We start from the raw sequence: 24937 nt of genomic DNA, 5'->3' as shown, positions 1-24937 counted from the left end.
CAAGATGAGGACACCTGGCCTTCTAATCAGTCTATCGTTTCTATGATTCCGCCAGCTTCGCTCAAGGAAGAGAACAAGCCTAGCAAAACTAATGTGTTTTGCTGCTCTTCAAACAACAGAAACTTGAGAACTTTCAAAACCATTTTCTTCGTTTGTACGAACATTAAACATATTTTCATATTGTCGTAGTTTCATTTAAAATTTTAAAAATGAAAATAATCATATATTGTCAGATCTTTTACCAGAAGAAATCAATTACACATTGGAAAATCCTAATTTGTCAAACACAAGAATTGTATTTTGCTAAGGAGTTAAGCGATTTAAGGAAAAACACAGCTGTATCGAAAAAAATCAAATTAATCTCTCTCTTAACCCATTTTTAGATCAAAATGGTATTATTCGTGTCGCAGGTCGTTTAAATTTTTCAAATTTGTCATTTCTAAACATTCTGTAATTTTAAGTTTTCATAGTCATCTTATTCGATAGATTATTTTCCATGAACATTTAAGATTGTAGCATGGAAGGTTGCAATTAATTCATTTGTCACTTAGACAGAAATATTGGATTGTCAATTCTAAAATCATAGTTCATTTGGTCATTAATAAGTGTCTGACATGTTTTCGTTTTAGAGCTCAGCCTCAGAGTCAGTTACTTGGACAACTGTCCCAATTTCCAGACCATTCCACTCAACTGGTATTGACTATGCGCGTACAATACTTATCAGTCACGGTGGGCGGCGTACTCAATCCACTAATCTTGCTACTATTAAAGTTTACGTTGCATTGTTTGTATGTCTCAGCACGAAGGCAGTACACCTTGAACTTGTAACCGATTTATCTACAGAAAGCTGCCTTACAAAGATTTGTAGGACATTGAGGATTGCCTTCTCACATTTTTTTTTGATAATGGAAAAAACTTCTGCGGTGCAAATTGTTATCTTCAAGAAATGTATGACTTTCTTAAAACCAATAATGCTAATTTCAAAATTAAATCTTTCTGTACCTCAAACAGCATAAGGTGGTTTTTCATTCCTCCGTACTCTCCTAGTTGGGGTGGTTTGTGGGAAGCTGCTGTAAAGAGCATGAAATTTCACCTACAAAGAGCCATGGGAAATTCTGTTTTAAATTACAAAGAGTTAACCACTTTATTAATTCAGATAGAAGCACGCTTAAACTCCAGACCATTATACTTGGCATCATCCGATTCCTCTGATCCAGCTCCACTTACTCCCAGATATTTTTTAACTTTTGCTCCTTTAACTTCTTTACCTGATCCTGATTTCTCAGGTATTAATATAAATAGACTTACTAGGTGGTAGCTTATATAAAAAATATTGAAAGACTTTGGGAAAACATGGTCAAACAACTTTACATTCCTTGCAGCAGAGGAATAAATGTAAGATTTCTAATAATAACATTTGTGTTGGCATTGTAGTTATTGTAAAGGAAAGTAATCTCCCTCCACTAATGTGGAAATTGGGAATAATTGTTAAGGTATATCCAGATGATGATGGACTAGTTAGTAGCTGATGTAAAATCTAACAATATAGATTAATTATTCATCCAATTCAGATGCTTGTAATAACCTGAGTGATGCTGAATGTAATGAATGAAATTTTTTTAACTTCTATTTTCATGTGTTTATTTTTTAATTTTATTTGTTTTTGTGGTTTTTTGTCTTTGGCAATATCAGAATTTGTACTTAAAGTAGCTGCAAATTCTTGTGTACTTTCAAGATTTTATGTAATTACTTTTATATATTACTTTTTTCATTTTGCATATCACTTTTTGTATTTGTGATAATGTATGTTGGAATTATAATTTATGTAATTATAATTGGTGGGCAGTGTGTTCCGTTTCTAGTTTGAGCCAGCTAGTGCTGCGCTCTAGTTTCTATTAGTGCTGGCCTGCGAGTGAATTTTATATATGCATTCTAGTGAAGAATCCCATCTGGCGCGGTCATCTATTTCTTGGTCTAATGTGACTAGTGTTAGTTAGTACTGTACAAAATAAATTCAACTGTCCTAGAAGAATAGCGTTTCACATTTCAATCGACGATAAGTACAGTTCATCCTAGCTCTAAAGACTTAACACCATTTTATTACTTACTCCATTTGACAGTTCATTTGTTAATACTGGTATGTACATTTATACCTTATTCATTATTAACATTTCTCAAGAATCTAATATTCTCATTACAGAAAGTAAATTTCTTATACGGCTAATGTAGGTTTTAAAAATTTGTTTATGATAACATTATTTTCAGAATTATAATTATTAAAAACACTAAATTGCATATTAGAATTAGAAAAATTTATCCTCAGCATGGCTTGGTGAATTTATTTACTAGTTTTCTACTGTGTAAGATATTCTTGCACAGTTCTATTGCAAAAGATTGAGATGTTAGAATATAATTTTTTTTCTGCTTTGTGATATTGTCACAAGCTTGAAGCTTGTGTGTGGGATATGGAAATGGATTTAATAGTGTATGAAAAATGCTATACCTGACTGGGATTTGAACCTGGGACCTCCTAACAAGAGGAAAAGATGCTACCACTCTCCCACAGAAATTTTAATTTGCTATTGTGGAAATAGTGAAGTTGTAAGGCGATTTATAATAAGTTCTGCATAAAAATGACTGACTATTCACCTCACTTGTTAAAGATAGGTCTAATTTTGATAGTTGTTACAACTCATACAAGATGTTTTAAAATATTTTGTATATTGTTAATAATATAATAATCATATCTAAAAACAATTGGGCTATTGAAAAACATAGATTTGTACTTTCTGTTCTAGCAATTTAGGAATACTAATATTTATTAATTTAGCGAGGAGGGGAAGAAGAATAGTGGAAAAATTATTTTTCCTTTTCGGTGCATTTTGTTTTTAAAATTTATTTTATTTTTCATTTTTCTGGAGTCGGTTCAGTTTTTAAAAAAGTTTTATTTACAATTAAATTTTTATTTACTCTTATTAGTTTTGTAGATGCGAGGAGGATTTCTTACAGTATCAGTTCTTTAAATAGTAGTACTATCTTGGTCACGGTTGACTTACTTTTAGTTCTCAGTTTTGAAATCTATTATTATATAAATAACATATCTCTTCTAATCGTCATTTTCAGTTAAAGAATGCATTATTATTTGATATAACTAAATGATAATATTAATAAAATTTGCACTAAAAAACAAAGATTTAAACCACAACTTAATTCTCCAATACAAAATCAATTTAGAAACAATCAAATACTGTACTTGTTTTTTTAAGTAAGAAGCCAAAATGAAAATTTCATTTCATTAATGTAAGATAATGCTAATTGCATTGTTGTAATGTAACATCTGATTTACTATTCTAAATTTATAATACATTTTTTGAATTTTTCTAAAATTTATTGAATTAAGTAATTTAGGACTGAACATTTAACTAATTTTTGTTAATTAAATATTGTGATAGTCAAAGTAAATCATATCTGTTGACCCAGCCATTTAATTTCTAGTAGTGTTGCAAATGATTAGTTAGTGTTATTTATTATTGGGAAGGCTGTTATTATTTGTGATTGGGGCATTAATCTGTATTGTTATTTTCATTGGTATTGTTTTTTTAATTTATTGGATGTAATTCTAAAGGTAATATGAAATAAAAAAGTTGCAATGGGGCATTTCACCTTGATTTAGTACTACCATGATTTTCTGTTTCTGCAACTTTGTAACTTGAAAACGATTTATTGAGAATGATTTATCAGGAACAGATTTTTGCCACCATTTTTCTCATAAAATTTTACATTAAAATCATGTCTTTCTTATTTATAGAATTGAGTGAAGACTGTCTTAAATATACATTTTTTCTTTTTCAGTTGCATCACTGCTAAGTTGTTTGCATCAGTTAAGGGCTGAAAACTTGCGATTAGAAGAACATGTCAATAGCCTTCTTCAGCGTAGAGATCATTTACTAGCTGTCAATGCCAGACTTGCCATTCCTTTAACACAAGGTAAATAGTACTTACAGTAAAACCTTTGTTGTAATGGAAAATGGGTCTACAAGCAGACAATTTGTGTTGGTATATTTTATTTGACTTTATCATTGTTGGTCTAAAATTAAGTTTTTCTGAAATGAAAAATGTACTTAATAAAGCTTGAATTAACCTCTGCAAGCTCCTGTGACAAGAAGTAAAAATAATGAACACTAACTACATATGAAAAAACTTTGTAAAAATTCTTGATGTTAGTAGTTGTCAGCTATCATCAATTAACTCATTTACCTACCCTACTGCTGTCTAATAGTGTCAGTTGTCAGCTATCATCAGTTAACTCACATGCTGTCACTGACATGTTTACATACATATTCATGAGTACTCATAAAAATGTGTTAAATAACTACTGCATAAATTCCACTGTTTTATATCCCCATATTATTAAATGAATACTGAATCAACATTCATGATATTTAGACTAAGTAATAATGAACTGATAAAGATAGCTACATTATCAAAACGTGAAACTGCAGTTTGAACTATAGAGCTTTAAAAATTGTCATTAAATCTGTTTTTATTAAAAAAAATTAAGTGTTTGATTATCTTCACATAAAAAAAAAATATTTATGGAACCCTAAGATCATGTTTGGTCTACTACATAATTTATCTGCATTTACTTCTTGATGATTCAACAGGATCTTGAGTGAAAAGGAGGGATGAATATAGTAAAGATGATATGCATCTTTACATTAAAAGATGGATATCCATTTTTGTTTTTTAAAGTAAACATAACAGTTAGTTGTAAATTTGATATTTCCATATTGTTTTTCTTTAAAAGATTGTTAATTTCCTTTAAATTTATTTATTGTACCAATAAAATATAAAAGTATTGGTAACATTCATGTTGCAGTCTAAAGAGTAAACTTATCTGTTTTGTTTTAATGATATTTGAAGTGAATTCTCATTAATTTTATGTAACTGAAACGAATAGTAATAATTTTTGTATTATTCAATGAACTTTCTGTACTTTTTTATTTTATTTTTTATACTTTTTTCTGAAATGACTTTATTATTTGGATATTATTGCATGGTTTATGCACACAAACATTCTCATAATCGACTTAGTAAATTTATATCATTTTTAATGTTGAATAATTTTATTACAGTGAACAACGTTCATCCAGCTGCTGCTGGCATTGTGCCTGGTGTCCCACAACCTGGTCAGGTGGTTCCAGATGGTGGTCGAAGTAGTTCCCAAAGAGTTAATAACTCTTATCCTACAGGACCACATCCAATGGAGAATGGATTACCACCTTCACCTCCTACTACTGCTTACAGGGCATCGCCTGCTCAGCCCTCTCCTAGTACTATAAGGTATATTGAAATAAAACTTGTTGCAATTCAGAAATTTGTAGTTTTCTTTATTTACTAAAAGAAACCTTCATTGTGTTCATCTAGTAATTTAAATAAATATATGTGGCTTTGGTTTACTCTTAATTTTGATTGCTACTTATAGTGGTTGTAAGAAATTAACTCTTATAATAAACTTTTATTTGACTATTAATAATAATATTATTTATTACCTATTATAACATAAATTCCAGTGATTATAATGAAAATAAGAGAGCATTTATAAAGCCACAGTTCACAGAGTAAAAATTTATTACTTCTTTGTGTGAAATACTTTATTTTAAAATAATTTTGTTTTTTTTAATTTAGTCGACATCATAGTCCTGGAAGTGCAGGACCTTTTGTATCCAGTACCCCTGGAGTTGTTGTACCTCGTGGCAGTGTTACTAACGAACCTCATCGCTCAGATAGTCGCCGGTGAGTTGACTAAGTTAATCTGAATAAATACATTTTTAATTTAAATATTATTTTTTTATAAGAAACTATTTATAAAATATAATTATTCAATTGATTGTATTTTGTTTAGGATGAAAAATGTTTAGAATGAGTGGCATGTCTTCACAGGCAGCTTCATTCTAAATACAGAAATTGGTATCTTGCTATAAAAATTGCCTTTGTTATTGTTGAAACTGTGATGCTTCATATGCATGTTATTTAGGTTTCGTTACAGTCGAAGCTAAACATAAAAATACTGAATAGAATTGCTCTTCAAATTGTTTTATTTTTTATATACTTCTTGCCATCAGCAGTATCACCTTTGTTAATATTTGTTGTATTTTGTAGTAATTTTGTTGCATTTTGTAGTAATTTTGTTGCATTCTCTTCTTTTCTGAGGGCTATTTGATAAAAATTTCTACTTATTTGTAATACAAATAATAAACAGCTGGGGAGAGTGGATTGTAGACAAATTGTTTGAACATGACTTCCACCACTATCACACTGGCAGTCAGACTTCTCTTACACACCCAAATTAACATCATACCTTTATGTATTGTAACCATTAACTCATTGACAAGTTTATTAAGGGAATGGATACACAACATTAAAAAGAATATTTAAGAATACAATAACTTAAGTAGTGACTTACAGAGTAGCCAAGCATATATAGATCCTATATTATCATAAAATTTGAACCAAACGTTATCAATTTCTGGCAAAAACTATCACATCAGATATAAAATAATCAGACACTATGACAGTTACGTAATGAATTTACAGTATAATTATAGAGAAAGCCACAATCTATACATATAAAAAAAGTATATCAATTCTGTCTGTAACCGTTTTGCAGCCATAATATTAAACATACATTAACCAAATCTACAGGGCCCCATATCCACACCTTCAGGATTGTTTTAAAACAAAAATTCAGAAGTTACAACTAAAAAAAAGGTCAGTATTCAGGACTAAAAGATGTATATAAGTCGAAATAAGTATAATTAATTTGATTATATTCATGGCTAAAAAAATAAATAAAATAATCTATGCTTGGAAATTAAATTAAATAATCTGTAAATTGATTGAAAATGGACTGCTTCTAGCAGGAACCATGTTCAGGCGCCTGGTGCTACACCATTGGTCCATTGGAATTTGAAGCCATCAAAACTTTGCAATGGGTTTCAACTATATATAAAAAATTCTTCAAGAAATATTGTAGAAGCAACATTTATTAATAGAAAAATACAGGAAAAGATGTTTTCATATCAAGGATTCCATTAATTTCAACCGGTCTTTCATTTCAATTTACACATTTGCAATTCCCTTTAAGAAATCATATGCAATGACCATCAAGAAATCACAAGGACAGTCCCTAAACACTGCTGGATTGTTGTTGGGAAATAGTTGTTTTGGTCACAGTCAGTTATATATGGTGTGTTCAAGTGTTGGTTCACCAAGAAATTTATTCATTCAAGCTGAGAATTGCCAGACAAACAACATAGTTTACAAACTACCTAATTAACTACATGGGATAATTTTTCTTTTTTTCTACTTTAATATATTATAATATATTTTATTTGATTTTACTTTATTTTTATTGTTCAGTGACATCCAACATCCACACAGTGTCGCTGGTAACATGCATATAAGTCAAAATAAGTTTTAATCAATTTGATTTTATTCATGGCTAATGGATAGGATATCAATAAAAAAAATATCTTACAGGAATTGTGATTTAAATTTTTCCTTCAATAAGTAAATCATTTACTCCACAAAAAGACTATTGCTGGGTCGGTGGAGCCAGCCCAGGCAGATAGTATAATAACGATAAATTAAGTATAGCGTAAAACAAATCTGATGACAAACTTTGTTTTTAAAAACTAAGTACATTTCACTCATATAACTGTTAAGATTCTCAGTTCAACTTCCATTTGTAATGTTCATCCCGTCTTAATATTATTGCTTTTCTAAATATTAAAATGTAAATTATTCCAAACAAAACAATTAAACATAATAATTTTGTTAGGTTATATTTATGTATTATATATGTGTTAAAACATCTTAAAATTCATAAAATTTCCTTAACAGTAACTTTCCTTATTCAGAAAATTCATAACGGTATCCTTACAAATTATTCAATCAAGTAATTCATTATTGAATTACTTCAAAGATTCCGTGATTTTTTTGGGTATCATGCCTATCCGTTTTAAAGACCAGCCTGCAGTCCCACCAGAAAATGGCTTCATCCAAATATTTCCAAATCGTTCTCTGTTCCCTAATGAGTAACAAAACATCCTCATCAGTAAAGCTACGGTCACGGATTGAGGGGTCCTGCACCCCCTCAATCTGCTTCATATCCTGCAATGTATCAAGTACTACCACAGCAGCAACAGGTCTGGCACAGCATGCATCCGGGGCCTACGCATTCTCTTTGGGTCTGTTTTTACATTCAGTCGCTTAATTGCAGTGGAATCTCTAATTGCCTGCTAATGGTCAAGAGGCCATTTAGTTGCAGATGATAAAGATATCATCTGCAACTAAAATTACAGCAGACAGCTGTAGTTATGCAGTCTTGATTTTTTTATAGCATGCATCCGGAGCCTACACATTCTCTTTGGGTCTATTTTTACATTCAGTCGCTTAATCGAAGTGGAATTTCTAATTGCCTGCTAATGGTCAAGAGGCCATTTAGTTGCAGATGATATCTTTATCATCTGCAACTAAAATTACAGCAGACAGCTGTAGTTATGCAGTCTTGATTTTTTATAGCATGCATCCGGGGCCTACACATTCTCTTTGGGTCTATTTTTACATTCAGTCGCTTAATCGAAGTGGAATTTCTAATTGCCTGCTAATGGTCAAGAGGCCATTTAGTTGCAGATGATATCTTTATCATCTGCAACTAAAATTACAGCAGACAGCTGTAGTTATGCAGTCTTGATTTTTTATAGCATGCATCCGGGGCCTACACATTCTCTTTGGGTCTATTTTTACATTCAGTCGCTTAATCGAAGTGGAATTTCTAATTGCCTACGAATGGTCTCTTTATCATCTGCAACTAAAATTACAGCAGACAGCTGTAGTTATGCAGCCTTTTGATTTTTTATAGCATGTTCATCCTGAACGGCCATCATTTTATTTGGCAGCGGCTTATATACAAGCCCTGTCTCATCCACATTATACAGTTTTTGTAAACTAAGGTTTTCTTCATCAATAAGTTTTGTTTATGAAGTCGATAAATTTTTCCGCTGCGTCGTGGTCTGCAGATAATTTTTCGCCAGATATACTTAAGGTATATGGACTCCATAGCGCTTTTTCCAATGATGTAACTATCCTTCACTTGCTGTAAAGGAGTTATTAATAGTGCTGCTGCCAGAACCATTTGCTGAAGCGATTTTTTCCATTCAGAATAATGGCTTTTTCTTTTAACAGAAGTTCACCAATAGGTGCTTCTCATTTTCTTTCTTGAAAGAACTCCACACACAGCACCTCATCTAATAAATCTAACAGGTACACCTCAACTAAAGAGACTCCTGGCTGCCTTGCTGTGTTCAATATGCTTCAATCTGTGAATAGGTTTCTTTTCAATCTTTAGCTGTTTTTCACCAACACCTAAATCTAATGCTGGTGATTTTACAGATTGACCATTTTGTAATTGTTTAACGCTTTCAGTTTAGTTTCAATCAAAATAAACTACCACGTGTTTTCTTTTGCAACTCATTAACTATAAGTACAGGTAAAAAGTAGTAAATTGTACAGAATTTTAAAGGTTACCTAAAATTAAAAAACTTGCTGCTATGTATATGTAAGAAACTCATTACACTGCACTGAATAGATGAAAGGAAAACGGAATCTTACAAATTACTTTACTGCATTGAATTTAAACTAAAATTTAATATTCATGAACAAAATACTCTACGCACTGTATGTCCGTCACTTCGTTACTTAAAAGGTAGTTATTTTTCATAACTTTGATATTTGTGTACATAAAGTATAAAGTAATTTTTCACTCTATAGACATCGCTTTATATCACACCATTTAAAACGCAACTAATGTGATGATTTTATGAATCGTCACTTCAAGATTATAACACAGTTATAACATCATCATACTGAAAATGTTTTTTAAATAAAAACGTTTAATGTATCGATGATGTGAAATTAATGCAAGAGATAACAGCATAAATTGTTTGTTTATTTTTAGACTAGCTGAGGAATTGTACGAGCCAGACATGGTGTCATGCAGTAGTGTATAAAGTTGTTTGTATACAGTATTTTACATTTCATAAAAATCTTTCCTTTGTGTGCCGGCCTAATTATTATTTCACATAACTAATACAGTACTATAGTGTCTAGGGCCTAATTATAATAAATCATATAAACTAAATTATTAAAAAAAATAAGTTGAAAAATTAGAGGGTCATTTAACCTGAAGAGTCTGTTAAACGGGGGACGGATAACAGGTAACAGGAGGACTGCTGTACTATACAATCATATTACAGTGACATTGTTGTACACTCATACAACAAATAGAAAAACAGATGAATATGATCAAATAGACAAATGTGTTAAAATAATTAAAAATACAAAATATGTTGTTTTTTTTGGAAATTGTTATTTATTAGTCAAATTTGTACAAGGGATGTTCACATCAATCCGGGACTTTTGTTTAACTAGAGTGTAAATGGAGATTCCGGCACATTCTGTTGGTTGTACACATAAGTACAAATGTCACCTATTACTGCATGTCATGCTGGCATGAAGCAATATTAAACAACAGCTACAGTCAATCATAAAACAAATGGCATCTAATCTAGTGAATGGATAAGTGGAACAGCACATTGTAACGAAATTTCTTGTGAATGAAGGTGTAAAACCCAGTGAGATGTATTCGTAACCCGTTGTGCAGTACAGTGATGTGACTCTTAGGTCTCAGTAAAACATTTGGTGCAGACGTTTTAAAGAAGGCCATACATCAGTAAGTGACTATCCCAGTTGAGGTGGTTCGGAGCCTAGGCAAAATTATGATCTCATCTCAGTTTTTGGGATAAAAGTGGCATCATTCACATCAATTTTGTACCTCATGTAGTCAATATTAACAGCGAGTATTTCTGCAAAGTTCTTCAAGATGTGCACGATACTCAAGAAAAAACAGCCTCATTAAAAGCGTCCTGTTTCTGCATGACTACATGCAGCCCACTGTACGACATGCACACTACATGATCTTGGCTGGGAGTTATTGCTACATTCCCTGTACAATCTGGACCTCGCCTCCACCAATTTTCACGTGTTCGGTATTTTGAAATTGTTCCTGGGAAGCCAACATTTCAACAGCAACGATAAGGTAAAGCAGTCAGTCCTATCTTGGTTTCGACATAATGACAAATCTTTCTACACCATGTGTACCCATGCAGTAATGAAATGTTGGTTGGATAAATATAGCAAGGGGTTACATCGAGGGATAAAATTATTTTTTTACTATCATAAGTGTGTTCTAGATTTATTAAAAATTAATAGTCCCGGATTGACTTGAAATGTTATAATGTATATAAAAAAAATAATAAAAAGTGCATTTATTATTTTTTATTTTGATCATTACAGATTTTTTTGAAGCATATATTACAAAAACAAACTGTCGTAAATAAGCTTTTATTGCTTAAATATTTATTTTATTTTTTATTTTATCTACCTATTTCCCTTGAAAGTTTCTGAGTAACGCAGAGAAAACAGACAACTTTTATGCTGGCTAACATTAATACAAGCGATCAGAAATATGTTTTGTTCATAGTGAAGCTATAATCTGAAGCTGTAATCTCAAAATTACCTTTATTATTTAGAATTCTGGACCACATAATTTTGTTGGCTTAAGGAAATGACAGTTGAATTTCAGAATTTTTATGTTACCATTTGAAAGTGTGTATGCGAGTGGTTTATTTCTGTTCTTATTTAAAATCTTATAGCCTTAATTTGTTCTTTAATTTATTTTCAGCTCCAGTTCACAACCTTCAGGTCCTGCACCCCCTCAATCTGCTTCATATCCTGCAATGTATCAAGTACCACCACAGCAGCAACAGGTTAGTAGTAAAGTTTAGCTAATTTGTTGTCTCTTTTATTTTGTAAGACTTATTTTATTTTTATTTTTGGAAATAGGTGTGATGAAGCTAATTTACTTTCACTTATCAACAAAGTACATCCTTGGATGTTTATGCATGTTATTTCTTATTGTGCTTTGTTCTCAAGTTTTCTGTGTGTGTAAAATTGTGGTTTCACCTGTTAGATCCAATTCAGTGGTTTATAATTTGTCTTTCCTCTTTCTTGATCCTTTTCTGTAGTTTCATCTTTGTATGTTTTTTTGTCATTACCGCATTTGTAATATTTTGATATTACTCTTATGTGTATCTTGATGCTATATTAATTTCTGTATGTTTCGTACTGGTTTTCTAAGTGGAGTTGCATAAAAAAAAAAATATTAATAGAAATTTAAAAAAGCAGCACCTCTTGTTTCACCTCTAATTATAGGATTTTATATCATTATGTTTATTTATGTGTTGGAATATAGTTGTCATCTTATTAAATATCTCACAGGAAGCATTTTTAATGAGAAAAATTATGCAAAAGAATTTATATGCTTTTTTTTACAGACCCTTTTGCATGTTTCTGTAGAAGCTTCATCCTATTAAATTAATAGATGCAAAATTAATTTACAACTGAATGTAACCTAGAAAAGAAAATACATATATTTAAAAGCAATAAAAATATTCTCTAATAGTCTTAATAGAGCTTAACATGATAACTTAAAAACAACCAAGATATTTTGTTGCATCATTCTTGTTCAATTTTCTTGCCATCAAATTTTTTTTTAATTTTTACATGACAGTTTCATGGTAATAAAGCAGCTTGTCAAAGCTAAAAGAATTAGTATATATATATATATATATATATATATACATACACAGGGTGTCCCATATAAAACGCAACCCATCAATCACCCATCCGTGAAATTTCAAAAGTCAATCTTACTCCCCTACTCATTACTGAAATGGACTCGTCCAACATCTGAACATTGCGGCGACGCAGTAGAATACTACTGATAGTAACAACAATGCAATCATAACGTTCAGTGTATTGCTAGAGACAAGATGGTGTTTTCGCTAGATGAACGTGTTTTCATTGTTGAGTCGTACTTCAGTACGAAATCAGTGGTTGTAGTGCAAGATTTGTTTCGCCATAAGTACCCAGATAAACCAGCTCCTAACAAAACATCAGTATTAAGGTTAGTTGCAAAATTTAGAGAGATTGGTTCTATTAATAACAAGGAACACAAAAGATCTGCGTCGGTGTTGAATACAGATACAGTCACTGAAATCAAAGACCGATTACTTGTCTCGCCAAATAAATCGATCAGATATTTGTCTGCTGAAATTAATTTGTCTAAATCAACTGTTCATCAGGCGACCAAACAATTACAATTACGACCTTATCGCATTCAAATGGTTCATCGATTTCTTGTGCCCGACAAAGAAAAACGGCTACAATATTGTCAACGGTTCTGTTGATTTCTGCGTGAAGGAATTGATGTTATGGATTCGTTATTTTTCACAGATGAAGCACGGTTTCATTTGGATGGCTACATAGCTAAACAGTAGAATTTGGAGTACTGAAAATCCCCATGTTTATCACGAAAAACAATTACACCCGCAGAAGTTGAGCGTGTGGTGCGCGATATCGCAGAAGAAAATAATCACTCCTATTTTTTTCGAGTACACCATTAATGCAGAACGGTATCAGGATATTTTATTTTATTTCATTGCACTCATGAGAGGAAGACAAGATGGCTACAACACGACGGTGCGACATCGCACTACGCAGGTTCAACTTCTGATTTCGTTGAGGAATTCTTTGGTAATCGTGTTATCGGTCGAGGCTTGTGGCCACCAAGATCTCCAGATCTAGGCGGACCAAGACTACGGCGGATTATTTTCTATGGGGTTACCTCAAAGAAAAAGCCTACAGCAACAAACCACGAACACTTGAGCAATTGAAAGTCAATATTAAACAAGCTGTATTAAATATCCAGCCATAAACTTTGAAAAAAGTTGCAAGAAACACTGTAAAAAGAATTGAAGCTTGTATTCAAGAAGATGGCTGCCACTTCCAACATTTACTCTAAATTTAAGGTAATGGATGGTAATAAAAATTACATTTACATTTACACATGAGTTTTTATTATTTCAATACCTACCAATATAAGGTTGGGTTGCGTTTTATATGGGACACCCTGTACAAACTAATATGTTAGATCATATATTTAGTTTTATCACTGTTAATATAATTCACAGGCTCAAATATCCTGACCAAACTGTGTACCTTGTCTATTAAGATATTAATCTTTAATAAAATTAGCATTATAGGCCAAAACTTTGTCATCTAGTAATTCTTTGTGATCAAATCCTTAAGTCTCCTCTGATATACAGGTAATTAAAAAAAAAAGCTGTATAACAGTTGTCCTCAAAAGCGAGAGAAAGTTTTGTACTTTGTATCATCATAACTCATAAACTGAAATCTGCCTAAGTAAGACTTGAACCAGTTTAGTGCCAAAACTGTTGCTGTCTCAGTATTCAAAATTTTCTGAAAAACAAGAATACAATTTTCATGAATAAAATATAGAACCTGGACTAAATAAAGCATGAATATGATTTTTTTTTTTTAATTTTAGATTATTAAGAACAATCTTTCACCATTTTTTCTAGTAGTTTAGTGATCTCTGACCAATTAAATCATGTAGTTTACTAGTATAAAATTGCCTTCCTTAATCTATTCAGTAACTATCTATGCGACTTCAGAATATGTGGAAAGTACCTACTAGTTAAGTCAGTGTTATTTGTGAACCAGAAAAGGGAGTTAACTCAGTAAAAAAAAATATCTAACAATAACAACGAATTAATTCTAGCAAACTCATCTCTGCCCGTATTATTTATATGACAAGATAATGATTTCAGGTACACAAATCAGAAGATATTTGTTATATACATGCTCCTTCACAAGTCCTGACCTGACTTCCTATTGAAGATGTCAGTTTAACCGGAATATTAATCAACCTGTTGTAAAACCAGTGTATTTTTAAATTTAAGACTATCAAATTGCCTAATAGACATTTTAGCATTTGATTTACAACTTTCCAAATTATACGACAATCAATTTTTTTATTCATAAAAAACAGTGTAAGTGTAATAAGATTTACCATGCTGCATTTATTTCACAATTTTACATTTAAATTAAAAAAATGTATTCCTTAATATCAGTTTTATTTTTTTGGCACTCTTTGTATCTATTTAGAAAACATCTTCAAATATATATTCATTTATTTAAATATATTATTTAAATATATGTTCATTATACAGAACATTTACATAAAGAAATTATACCCATTTAAGATAGAGCTTATTAAAAAAATATAGAGTGGAATAAAAAATTAAGTAAAGCACATAATAGAAATGATTCCAGTTGCAGCTTTAGAGGAACTAAAAAAAAAAGATTTCTTTTAAAATTTTGTACTCATAAATATAGAGTCCGGCATATAAATCTGATGATTTTGTAGTAATTTTTAATGTTGGCACCACTGTCAATGAGAAGGCAGGAGTGTTGTACATCGACAGGTCTATTCATGCTATTTCAGTAGCCAGTATGTCATGGTCGGGTGAACAATGAGCGTTTGTGATCGAAGCCTATTTTAAAAATAATGACTCGGTTATTGTAACACAGCGTTTATTTTGCAGACATTTCAATTTAAATCGACACGCATCTGTTCCTAGTAGGAATACGATGTTGTGGGTGAAGAATTTTAGTAACACATCTGCTTTAAAAATGAAACTGACAGGACGAAAACGGACTGTGAGAACGCCTGAAAACATTAACGCTGTAAGGTTAGCTGTTATGCGATCTCCACAACGTTCAGCAGCAAGACATGCTGCTGCGCTAGCCGTTTCTGATCGAAGTGTACAACGAATTCTTCATGCCGACCTGAAATTCCATCCGTATAAGATGATGTTAGTGCAGCAACTTAATGAAAATGATCGGGCATTTTGCAAAGGAGCTTGCGAGGTCATCCTTGAAAATGTCCACCAGGATGCCATTATTCTTTTAAGTGACGAGGCGCATTTTCATCTGTCAGGATTTGTCAATAAACAAAATTACCGTTATTGGGCTTCGCATAATCCACGGCAAATTCTTGAAAAACTACTTCACAGTCAATACGTTACAGTGTGATGTGCGGTTTCAAAGTTCGGCGTAATCTGCCAATATTTTTTTGAGGAGTTAAATCGCAGAGTAACAGTAACATCTCATCCATACATAAACATGTCGAATGAATTTACGCGACAGAAACTGAATGACTGTCAAGGACGTGAAATTTGGTTTCGACAGGATGGTGCCACTGCCCGTTCGGCGAGAATCTCAATGGATGTTCTGCGAGAAACCTTTCCTGGACGTTTGATTTCCCGATTTGGCATCATTCCTTGGCCAGCACGTTCACCTGATCTGTCTGTTAGTGATCTTTTTCTGCGGGGGTATCTCAAACATAAAGTCTTCAGTAGTCGACCACAGTCGATTGCAGAACTCAAGGAGGCCATTCAACGAGAAATTGAAGCGGTTCCACAAGCGATGATCAAGCGAGCAATGTCATATTTTATAATGAGGTTAAGCGAGCGTGTGAGGAATAATGGAAAACATTTGGACGACATAATATTCAAATAAAAAAAAAATCTATGTAAGTAATTCACTATAAATTGCAAAAATCAATTTTTAATTTGATATATTAAATGTTTTAATAGTACGAAACACAGTTTAATTAAACTGTGTTAATTAATTATCCCCCAAAAATCGTCAGGTTTATATGCCGGACCTTGTATAATAAAAAAAGAAGAGTAGTAAAAATTAACTGTGCAATAAAAAATAACTAAAAAAAAAATTACCATCTTATGGTAATAAGAGGTAATAATAAGAGGTGCAGTTCAAATGCATCAGTATATAACATAATTTAAATAGAATTAAATAGAAGTTTGAATGAGAGCATCCACAAGGACAAAGGCTTAATAATATCCAAAGGCAAAGTGTTTGACAGGCTCCCTACCCAACCACAGCAGCCAGTCTACAACCATTGTGTTGAATAAACTGCCACTTCACTCGCTAAATGTTTTAAAATTCATTTGGAAGAATTTTTTTAAAAATATAAAGTAAAAGTTTGTTTTCATAAATGATTTATTTAATTTCATTTATTGAAATATTTGGTCTTTGAATCATTGAAACCAATATTTTTGTTTATGAGCCTGTACTGTAAAAGTGTTTTTATAAAAAAGTTACCAAACACTGAGAACTTTATCGTGTTAAAGAATTTGTCATGCGGACACAAATGACTTCTGTTGGATACTTCTTCGATAATACATTTTTGATGAAGTTTCTATGCACTTGATTTTATAGGTTGAGAGGTAGATTTGAAATTTACAAAACTTTAAAAGTGGGAAAAATTCCTCGTATAGATTTACAAGTCCAAGAAATAATTTTGTATATTTCATATTTTAGGATTAATTTATTTGAGCCTACGTAATCTTCTGTGTAGAGCCAAAGAGTGAGATGCAGTAACCTTAAATCTGGTGATCAAAGAGGCTAAAGCCCTAAAAATATCCGATCTTTAAAGACTATGCAAGAATATCTATTCACTGTCAGTTTTAGTAGATTTTTTTGTTTCCGAGTTGATTGATGAAGTTGATTATATAATTGCAGAAACTATAATCACTGTTAATTTTTTTTTTTCAATGAATGTTGGGTCTGTATATGGTTTCTATAAAGTTCAGTCCGTACTTGTATCTTTGATCTGACCAAATAGATAAATGCAAACTGTAAAGACATCTCTGACATTCTGCAAACTAATAGATTCATCATATGAATTATAACTTACCTGTAAATAATTGATATCAGTCATCTTCAATATTTTATAAAGAAATCAGTTTTATGAAAAATAAAAACCGTTTAGTATTATTCTTTAGTAGTTTAATATAGTGCTCGATGACTTTATGAATGCACTGCATTTTTCTGAATGGCCCACAGTGCCTTGATAGTCGTCAGTATCCTCCTCATGCAGCATTTTTACTCATTATAATTGATTGTAAGTATCATTGATTGAATCGCGTATACTTACCAAAAATGTAATACATACTGAATCTCTTTTAAAAGATAAATAAATTTTATGATTTTTTTTTTTATTTGCACAAAAAAAAATGTACGGTCCAGTTAAATCTGTTTAATATAATCTCCAAGTATTTATATTGATCGACTTGAGCAATAACTTTGCAATTATAGATTTCATCTGTAAAATTTCTGCTAGTGCAAAATTTGATGATGATTTTATTGGAACTGTTTGAATTACTTTACGATAAAGTCATGAACTTCTTGAGACATTGGGAGTTTAAATGTCTTATCGTACTAGCTTTAAATTATTTTCACAGTCTTTGTAAATATAAACCAAACTTTTATCGCTGCTCGCATATGAATATGAATAAGCTGGAACGATGAGATATTGATGGTGGTGATATGGGAGGGAGTGAATACTCCAGCTACCTTGGCATTCATGTCTCTGGTCAATAGCAGTACGTTAGAGCAAGAAGTTGCAGCATTGCGTGCACAATGTGAGAAACCTTGAAGTTTTTCACAAATAAGGGCATCAAATTCTCAAAAGTTTTGTCAGTGCGTGGAGTTTGTGGATATAGGGTTATCCACATGCCCAAGTCTCTTGATCGGGCTAACAAATTTAAAGGAAGGCTGTAAAAAATTAGTCGCACTACATTTTCAAGGATAATTGTGACGGGATAATATTTGATCTTAAACTGATTGAGACGATTGGCACCTTTCAGTCGGTGAAATTGCATGTGAAATGGGTATCAGTCCTGGAAGAGTGCATGCCATTATCACAAAACACCTTGGGATCCTCAAGATCTTTCTGAAGTGACTCAAAATCAGTGTGTGTAGAATGGCAGCTTTGCCCTATAAGGGTGAAAATGCATCTGTCTGCCGGAAAAGTCTTCTTAAAGGCCTATTGTTTATCAACTTTCTTCATAAATGTCACACTGTCAATGGTATGTAGTAATGCCAGTAATGGACAAAGTAAAAGCCTCCTGTAGATACAGGTGCCATCAATCAGAAGTGTAATTCTTCACCGCATCTCACAGCCATTTTCACTCAAGATAAATTGGACAAAATTTACCAAGAAACTTTAAAACATCTCCTGTATAGCCCAAATCTATCTCCCTGCAATTTCTTTTTATTTAGAATATTGAAGGAGGTACTGTGAAGTCATCAAAGCAATAATGAAGTGAGAAATTCATTCAAACTGGCTCATGACCTTTTTAAAAGAAGGAATCCACAAGTTCCTCATGCATTAGGAAGAATGTGTAAAACTTCAGAAGAACTATGCAGAAAAGCAATAAATTGTTTTATATTTTTATTCTATACTAACAAATGTTAAAAACAAAAGTCTAGATTATATTTGACTGACTCTTGTTTAAATTAAAAATAAAACAGGACCTTTATTAATCATACTATACTCCATTTCTTCCAAGCCATTATCCGACCTACAACCAAGATAAACTATTTCAACCTCTGAAATAAGATTTAAAACATGACAACACCTTGTTTCATACACTAATCCATCTCCATTTGAAATAGTTGCCATTCTCAGTGGAATCAGCAACTTTAGCTATGTCCAGAAATAATAATAAACAGTATCTACTGTGTTATCCATTGCACTGTTTATGACTGATTTGATAGAATAAAGTTTCTGAAATAGATCTCTGTTACAGCTGACTACATATTATGTTCCTGCAGCCTTTCCTTTACAATTCAGTACCTTTGCAAAAACACATAAATCTCGGTATTAATTTTGCAAAAAATGAATGTTTTCTTTCAATAGATCAGTGGAAACATCATTGTAGGCTGGAGCTGAACCTCCACGTAACCATTTACACCAATCATTTTTATAGATAGCATATAATTCAAAGAAGAATTAAAGATTCAATAAAACAATAGTAACATCCAAATTTGGTTCCACTTGTGAAAAATAGCTATTAAGTTTTTTTTTGCAAAATTTTTAATTTCAGTCTGGGTCCTACTGCCTTCATAAGGGAGAAAACTTCTACAGGGAACTCATATTTTTGATTTCCTCTCCTGCTCATCTCTTGAATGTTTTCTAAGTATTGTATTTTTATCAGCGTTATTTTACTTATTGTAAAAATTTACTTTGTGAATTTTTATAATACAGCAATCAGCCTGTAGTCCTTAAAAAATGAATATAATTAAGCTATTCAGAGAGTGTTCAAGTAATTTTTATAGTGCATTGAATATCTGTTTCATAGTTGTTTTGTTAAGTTTATATTTTTTTAATGGATCGGACAAAACTCGTTTTAGAATCCCTTACTATTTTACTATTTTGAAAAATTTATATGTACTTGCATTAACATTATCTGTTCTAATAACAGATTCTCAAGAATGTTTTAGTATTTTTAAACCTGTGCGTATTTTTAAAATTACTCATGAACTGAAAGTTGTTAGCCAGTTTATCAGAATTATATTCACCAGTCTGCAGTATTAATGGTTTATCTGATTAAGGGTGTGACAAAAATACATTCAATGCATGAGGTGCTGTTATGATTAAATCTAGTAGACCTATTAAAACATGTTGCAAGAATTAAATTTTTCAATAAATTAGGATAACAATCACGATCGGCACTTTCAGAAATCAATTGTTCAATAAATTAGGATAACAATCACGATCGGCACTTTCAGAAATCAATTTAATGTTATCATATATTTAATAGAATATAATATGAATTTCATATTATAAATATATATATTATATTATATATATTTTGGCCACTGTGGCCAATATTTTTCTAAAATAGAAGTTATAATAATATTTGCTTAAATATCGGTTTTCATGAAATTGAATTAACATTTTCATCTTCTAAAACTAAATTTCCCATCATTTGATCTTGTTTGTAAATTTTTGCATTTATTTAAAAAGTAAGTAGTAATAGTTCATTTTAAATAGATGTTGTTTATGCTAGTTGATTTTTCTTTTTTCTGAAATTTTCAGTAAAAACAAAGCATTCCTGTAGTAAAAGTAAGGGAAAATATATCATTTATTAAAATTTGTTTAGATGAAAACCTATTACAAAATCTAGGAGGAGATAAATATAGTAAATGCCAGTTTCTAGTGAACAGTTCTCTCCCATTTTTATTATTTTGCACTTTTATGGGTAAAAAAATTGTATTGTGCAATTTTGGTCATGCATGCTGAATGAGGGTTTATAACATTCCTAGTTGTAGTTATAACTGAATGTATGTTGGCTTTTTTTCTTTAGATGGTAATGAGAAGAGAAGTTGTGGCTGACATGCATAATCAAATACCTCCAGCATCTAAGCCTAGCTGAAGTATGTCGTTATCTTCAGATCTTGTTATGCAGGCTATTTTGTCTTTCTGTGGGTAAACAAACATTTATACTCAAGTACATGTTATATTCATTTTATTGTCGGTGATTAATTTTAATTATGCACAACATTTTTAATAGTTAATTTATAAGTGAATGAATTGTGAGTGTAGTGTGGTGTACAATTTCTATAGAGAAAAGAAACAAGTTATTTTTTTCTTTTCTTTTGTACATATTTTTATTATGCGATGTGTGATTACTACTTTTAAATAAATTTACTTAAAATTACAAAGATTTTTTTCCATTAGACTATAACTGTAAAGTAGTATAAAAAATCTGATTGTCACTGTTGCAAAGTATCTAAAAATAATTTTGTAGATAAATAATGGTTGTTTTAGTAATTTTTTTTTAAATTGGCATAATCTAGTATTAAGAGTATTTTTATACATTTTTTTTCTATGTGATTATAAAAATGTAGGTATGATCATTGGGAAAATTTCATTTTGAATTATTTTCTTACAGTTTCTTAAATTTCTTCATTTGTGCAATAAATTTGTTTTAATGTATTTAAATATCGATTTTGAGATATTTTTACGTATGTTCTGTCCTATGGTTTATTTATTAAATTTTTTTTACTTAGTCTAGTTATTCAGTAGTTGATTTCATTGAATCATCGTAATTTTCCAATCTGCTGAGGCAATTGATACAAACAAAATACAATTTAGGCATTGGGTAAATGTAGATTTTATATTATGTTCTATTTTACATAGTATTCCAAAGCACACAACAGACAGAACTCTGGAAAAGTACTTGATCATTAATGAAATTATGAGAGTTTCCAGAAAGTAAGGTACAAGGATAAAAATGTACAAAAATTATTTTTATAGTTGGCAGTGCTGCCATATCTGACAAGTTTTTAAATGGTGTGTATGCAGTACATACTTAAATTGGTTTGTAAATTCAAAATACTCTGAATTGCAAGATACACTCTGAAATTAGAATTTTATGAAAGTAAGATATATTGATGAGTTAAAGGAATTAATTAGAAAAAATTTTGTGTAAGCAGATGTGACACTATTGACACTATTATGGTGTCATAAATTTGAATTGAATTAGGTGTATGTTTTATTTTCTACCACAAATGAAAAATTGTTCTGTTGATTTTCATATGTAAAAATTGGTTTTCCTGCTTCTGGGAAAACCAGGCTGTGTATTTTCATAGAGGTATAGGAATTTAAGGTAACAAATAAAAAAAAGACAAATATTTGATTTATTAATTATTATCTTTAATTCAAAAAAATTTATTGTAATATGAAAACAAAATTATTGAACTTGTTTATTGAAACAATAAATTAAAACATATTTGAACATTTTAGATTTATGATTTTTAAACCTTTAAAAATTGAACAATATATAATATTTTAAAAAACAAAAATAAGTCATTCAAGTATAGTATATTAAAGCTACAGGGATTGCCATGTATTGTACAATTTAAAAATACATTTCTTATTTAAATTAAAGCACAATGCAACATTACAATTTACATACTTCATGTTGATTTATTCTTCATACAGAGTTTGTAATGTTGCTTTTAGGTTATGTGTTAGGCCAGTATCCAACCCGATCATATCTGGATGAGTTGTCTCACTAGAGGAGACAGTACTGATATGAGACTTCCGTGAAGTAGGACATATGCAAGTTTAGATTTTAATAATGATCAAGATTTTCTGTTTTCTGCATCAATGTCTGATATAAAATCTGTGAATTTACAATACAGATTTCAAGAAAACAAACTATTATTGGAGTATTTTTTACATCAACTTTGAAGAGTGTTATCAGCAAATCCAGCAGGTCAATTTCACCCATAATAGTAGGTCACTGAACCAATGTAGAGACCATCTTCTAATACATTCAGTTGGTTCACTTCCAATATAAGAAGATATGTAATAAAAAATGGCTGCTGTATTGTTACATCTTTTTTGTTCTGTATTATTTAATCAATTATCTCTTTTAAATGTACAGTTTGAAATGCAATTAGCTTTTATTATGCAGACTGATTTCTTTCAAAGCTACTGGTAAGCCATGTTATGCAAACTAATCAAATGAAATTTTGAAATTATTTGCTGAGCAAGTCTCCACTGAGGACTGTTAATTGTGCCTGTAACAGCATAAATTTCAGAATTGTGTAAAAAAAAATTGGCTAACAAGGGCTAAAACGTTTATACCCCACTTTTTAGGTTTATTCTTATAATGTTATTTTAGAATATTTCACACTTTAAAAGTAATTTACTGCATTATATTCCTCATATTTAATTTTCCCTAAATTTTCTTTTTTTTATTGGTAATGCTACAGCTGCTGCAGTAAAACATGAAATACAGTTTCCTAAACGCAGGATTCTCCAAATTCCAAAACAACTAGGGCAGTTATTTGCAATCTTCCGAAAACAGGTTCACTACCTAGTAACAAGCTACATTTATTCGTACCAGTTATGAACGACCTGCCCAACATGATACTGTTATTGATGAAATTATTGTCGAAGTAGTTCAGCGTAGTCCAGAAGTCAGTACATTTTAAGCAGTCATTTTAAGCAGATCGGAGTTTCACATTCAGTGAATAGAGGGCACTGAAACAAAACAAGTTTTATCATTGTCATAAACAGCCAGTTCAACGTCTACATCCAGGAAACGACCCATTTCGCTTAGAGTTCTGCAACTAGTGGAATACAAATCGATATCTTTACAAGTACATTTTGCTTACCGATAAGGAAAATTTCACTCAAGATGGTGGCAAAAACTTAATGAGCATGCATGGGCAGAAGTTAATCCTCATGAAACGGTGGAAGGCAATTTTCGACACTGATTTAGTGTCAATGTATGGTGCAGCTTTCACAATCAGCTATTTGGACCGTTCATATTTCCTGGCCGCTTAAATACTGAGGTCCACTTGCACTATCTTCAAGAAGAATTGCCACAGCTACTTAAAGATGTTCCTGTAGCACTGACATAAAACATACGTCCGGCATGATGGTGTACTCCCACTTCTCGAGTGCCCTTTCCATTCGCGTAGCTCATCATTTCCCTGAGAAATGGATCAGTCATGGAGTTCCATATTCCTGGTGACCAAAATCGCTTATCTAACACCTTTTGATTTTTGCATCTGGAGATGGATTGAAAAATATTGTATACAAAAAAAAATATAATTAGTACATATGTCTTTGGTCTAACACTGTTTTAAAATTAAATTTGAATTTTTCTAACATTTCTTTGTTTTATTCAACTTATCTTACACTATTTTGTTGAGAATTAAATCGTCTACAAGTTTTGTTTAAAAGTTTTATGTGTTATAACCAATTTATTTAACAAATATACATCAAACAAAAAAGGTTTTTTTTATCCAAATTTATTGATTTTAATCCCAGATTTTTAAATGGTAAAGGTTCTGAGACCTATTTTATTTTATTTTTCAGGTCAAAAACCATAAGAAATCTCTTATTCTGCATTTTAATGCAGAATAATATTTTTTAACATCCTAAAAATTTCAGTATAACCCCATTCACAGAGTTGGCTGAAATCCAAGCAAAATCTTTCACTGACCATAACTGAAGTATATAAGGACATATGTTTATATGAACTTTTTAATTAAT

The 24937-nt window shown here is 31.1% G+C and overlaps 1 protein-coding gene across 2 annotated transcripts in view; it reads left to right on the top strand.

Moving 5' to 3' along the window:
• The window catches only part of Alh (coiled coil domain containing protein Alhambra), a 116164-nt gene extending 91550 nt beyond the window's left edge, over positions 1-24614 (top strand). For both annotated transcript variants that reach the window (XM_075357290.1, XM_075357289.1), the window contains 5 exons: positions 3853-3987; positions 5136-5343; positions 5689-5796; positions 11807-11891; positions 21228-24614. In XM_075357290.1, coding sequence (XP_075213405.1) covers positions 3853-3987; positions 5136-5343; positions 5689-5796; positions 11807-11891; positions 21228-21296 — 605 coding nt within the window. In that variant the 3' untranslated portion in view covers positions 21297-24614. The remainder of the gene's footprint in view (positions 1-3852; positions 3988-5135; positions 5344-5688; positions 5797-11806; positions 11892-21227) is intronic.
• Positions 24615-24937: the final 323 nt, after the last annotated feature.

This window comes from Lycorma delicatula, chromosome 2 (assembly GCF_047948215.1).
Source record: "Lycorma delicatula isolate Av1 chromosome 2, ASM4794821v1, whole genome shotgun sequence".
NCBI classification, from domain to species: Eukaryota; Metazoa; Arthropoda; class Insecta; order Hemiptera; family Fulgoridae; genus Lycorma; species Lycorma delicatula.
This window is presented reverse-complemented; position numbering and strand designations above follow the sequence as displayed.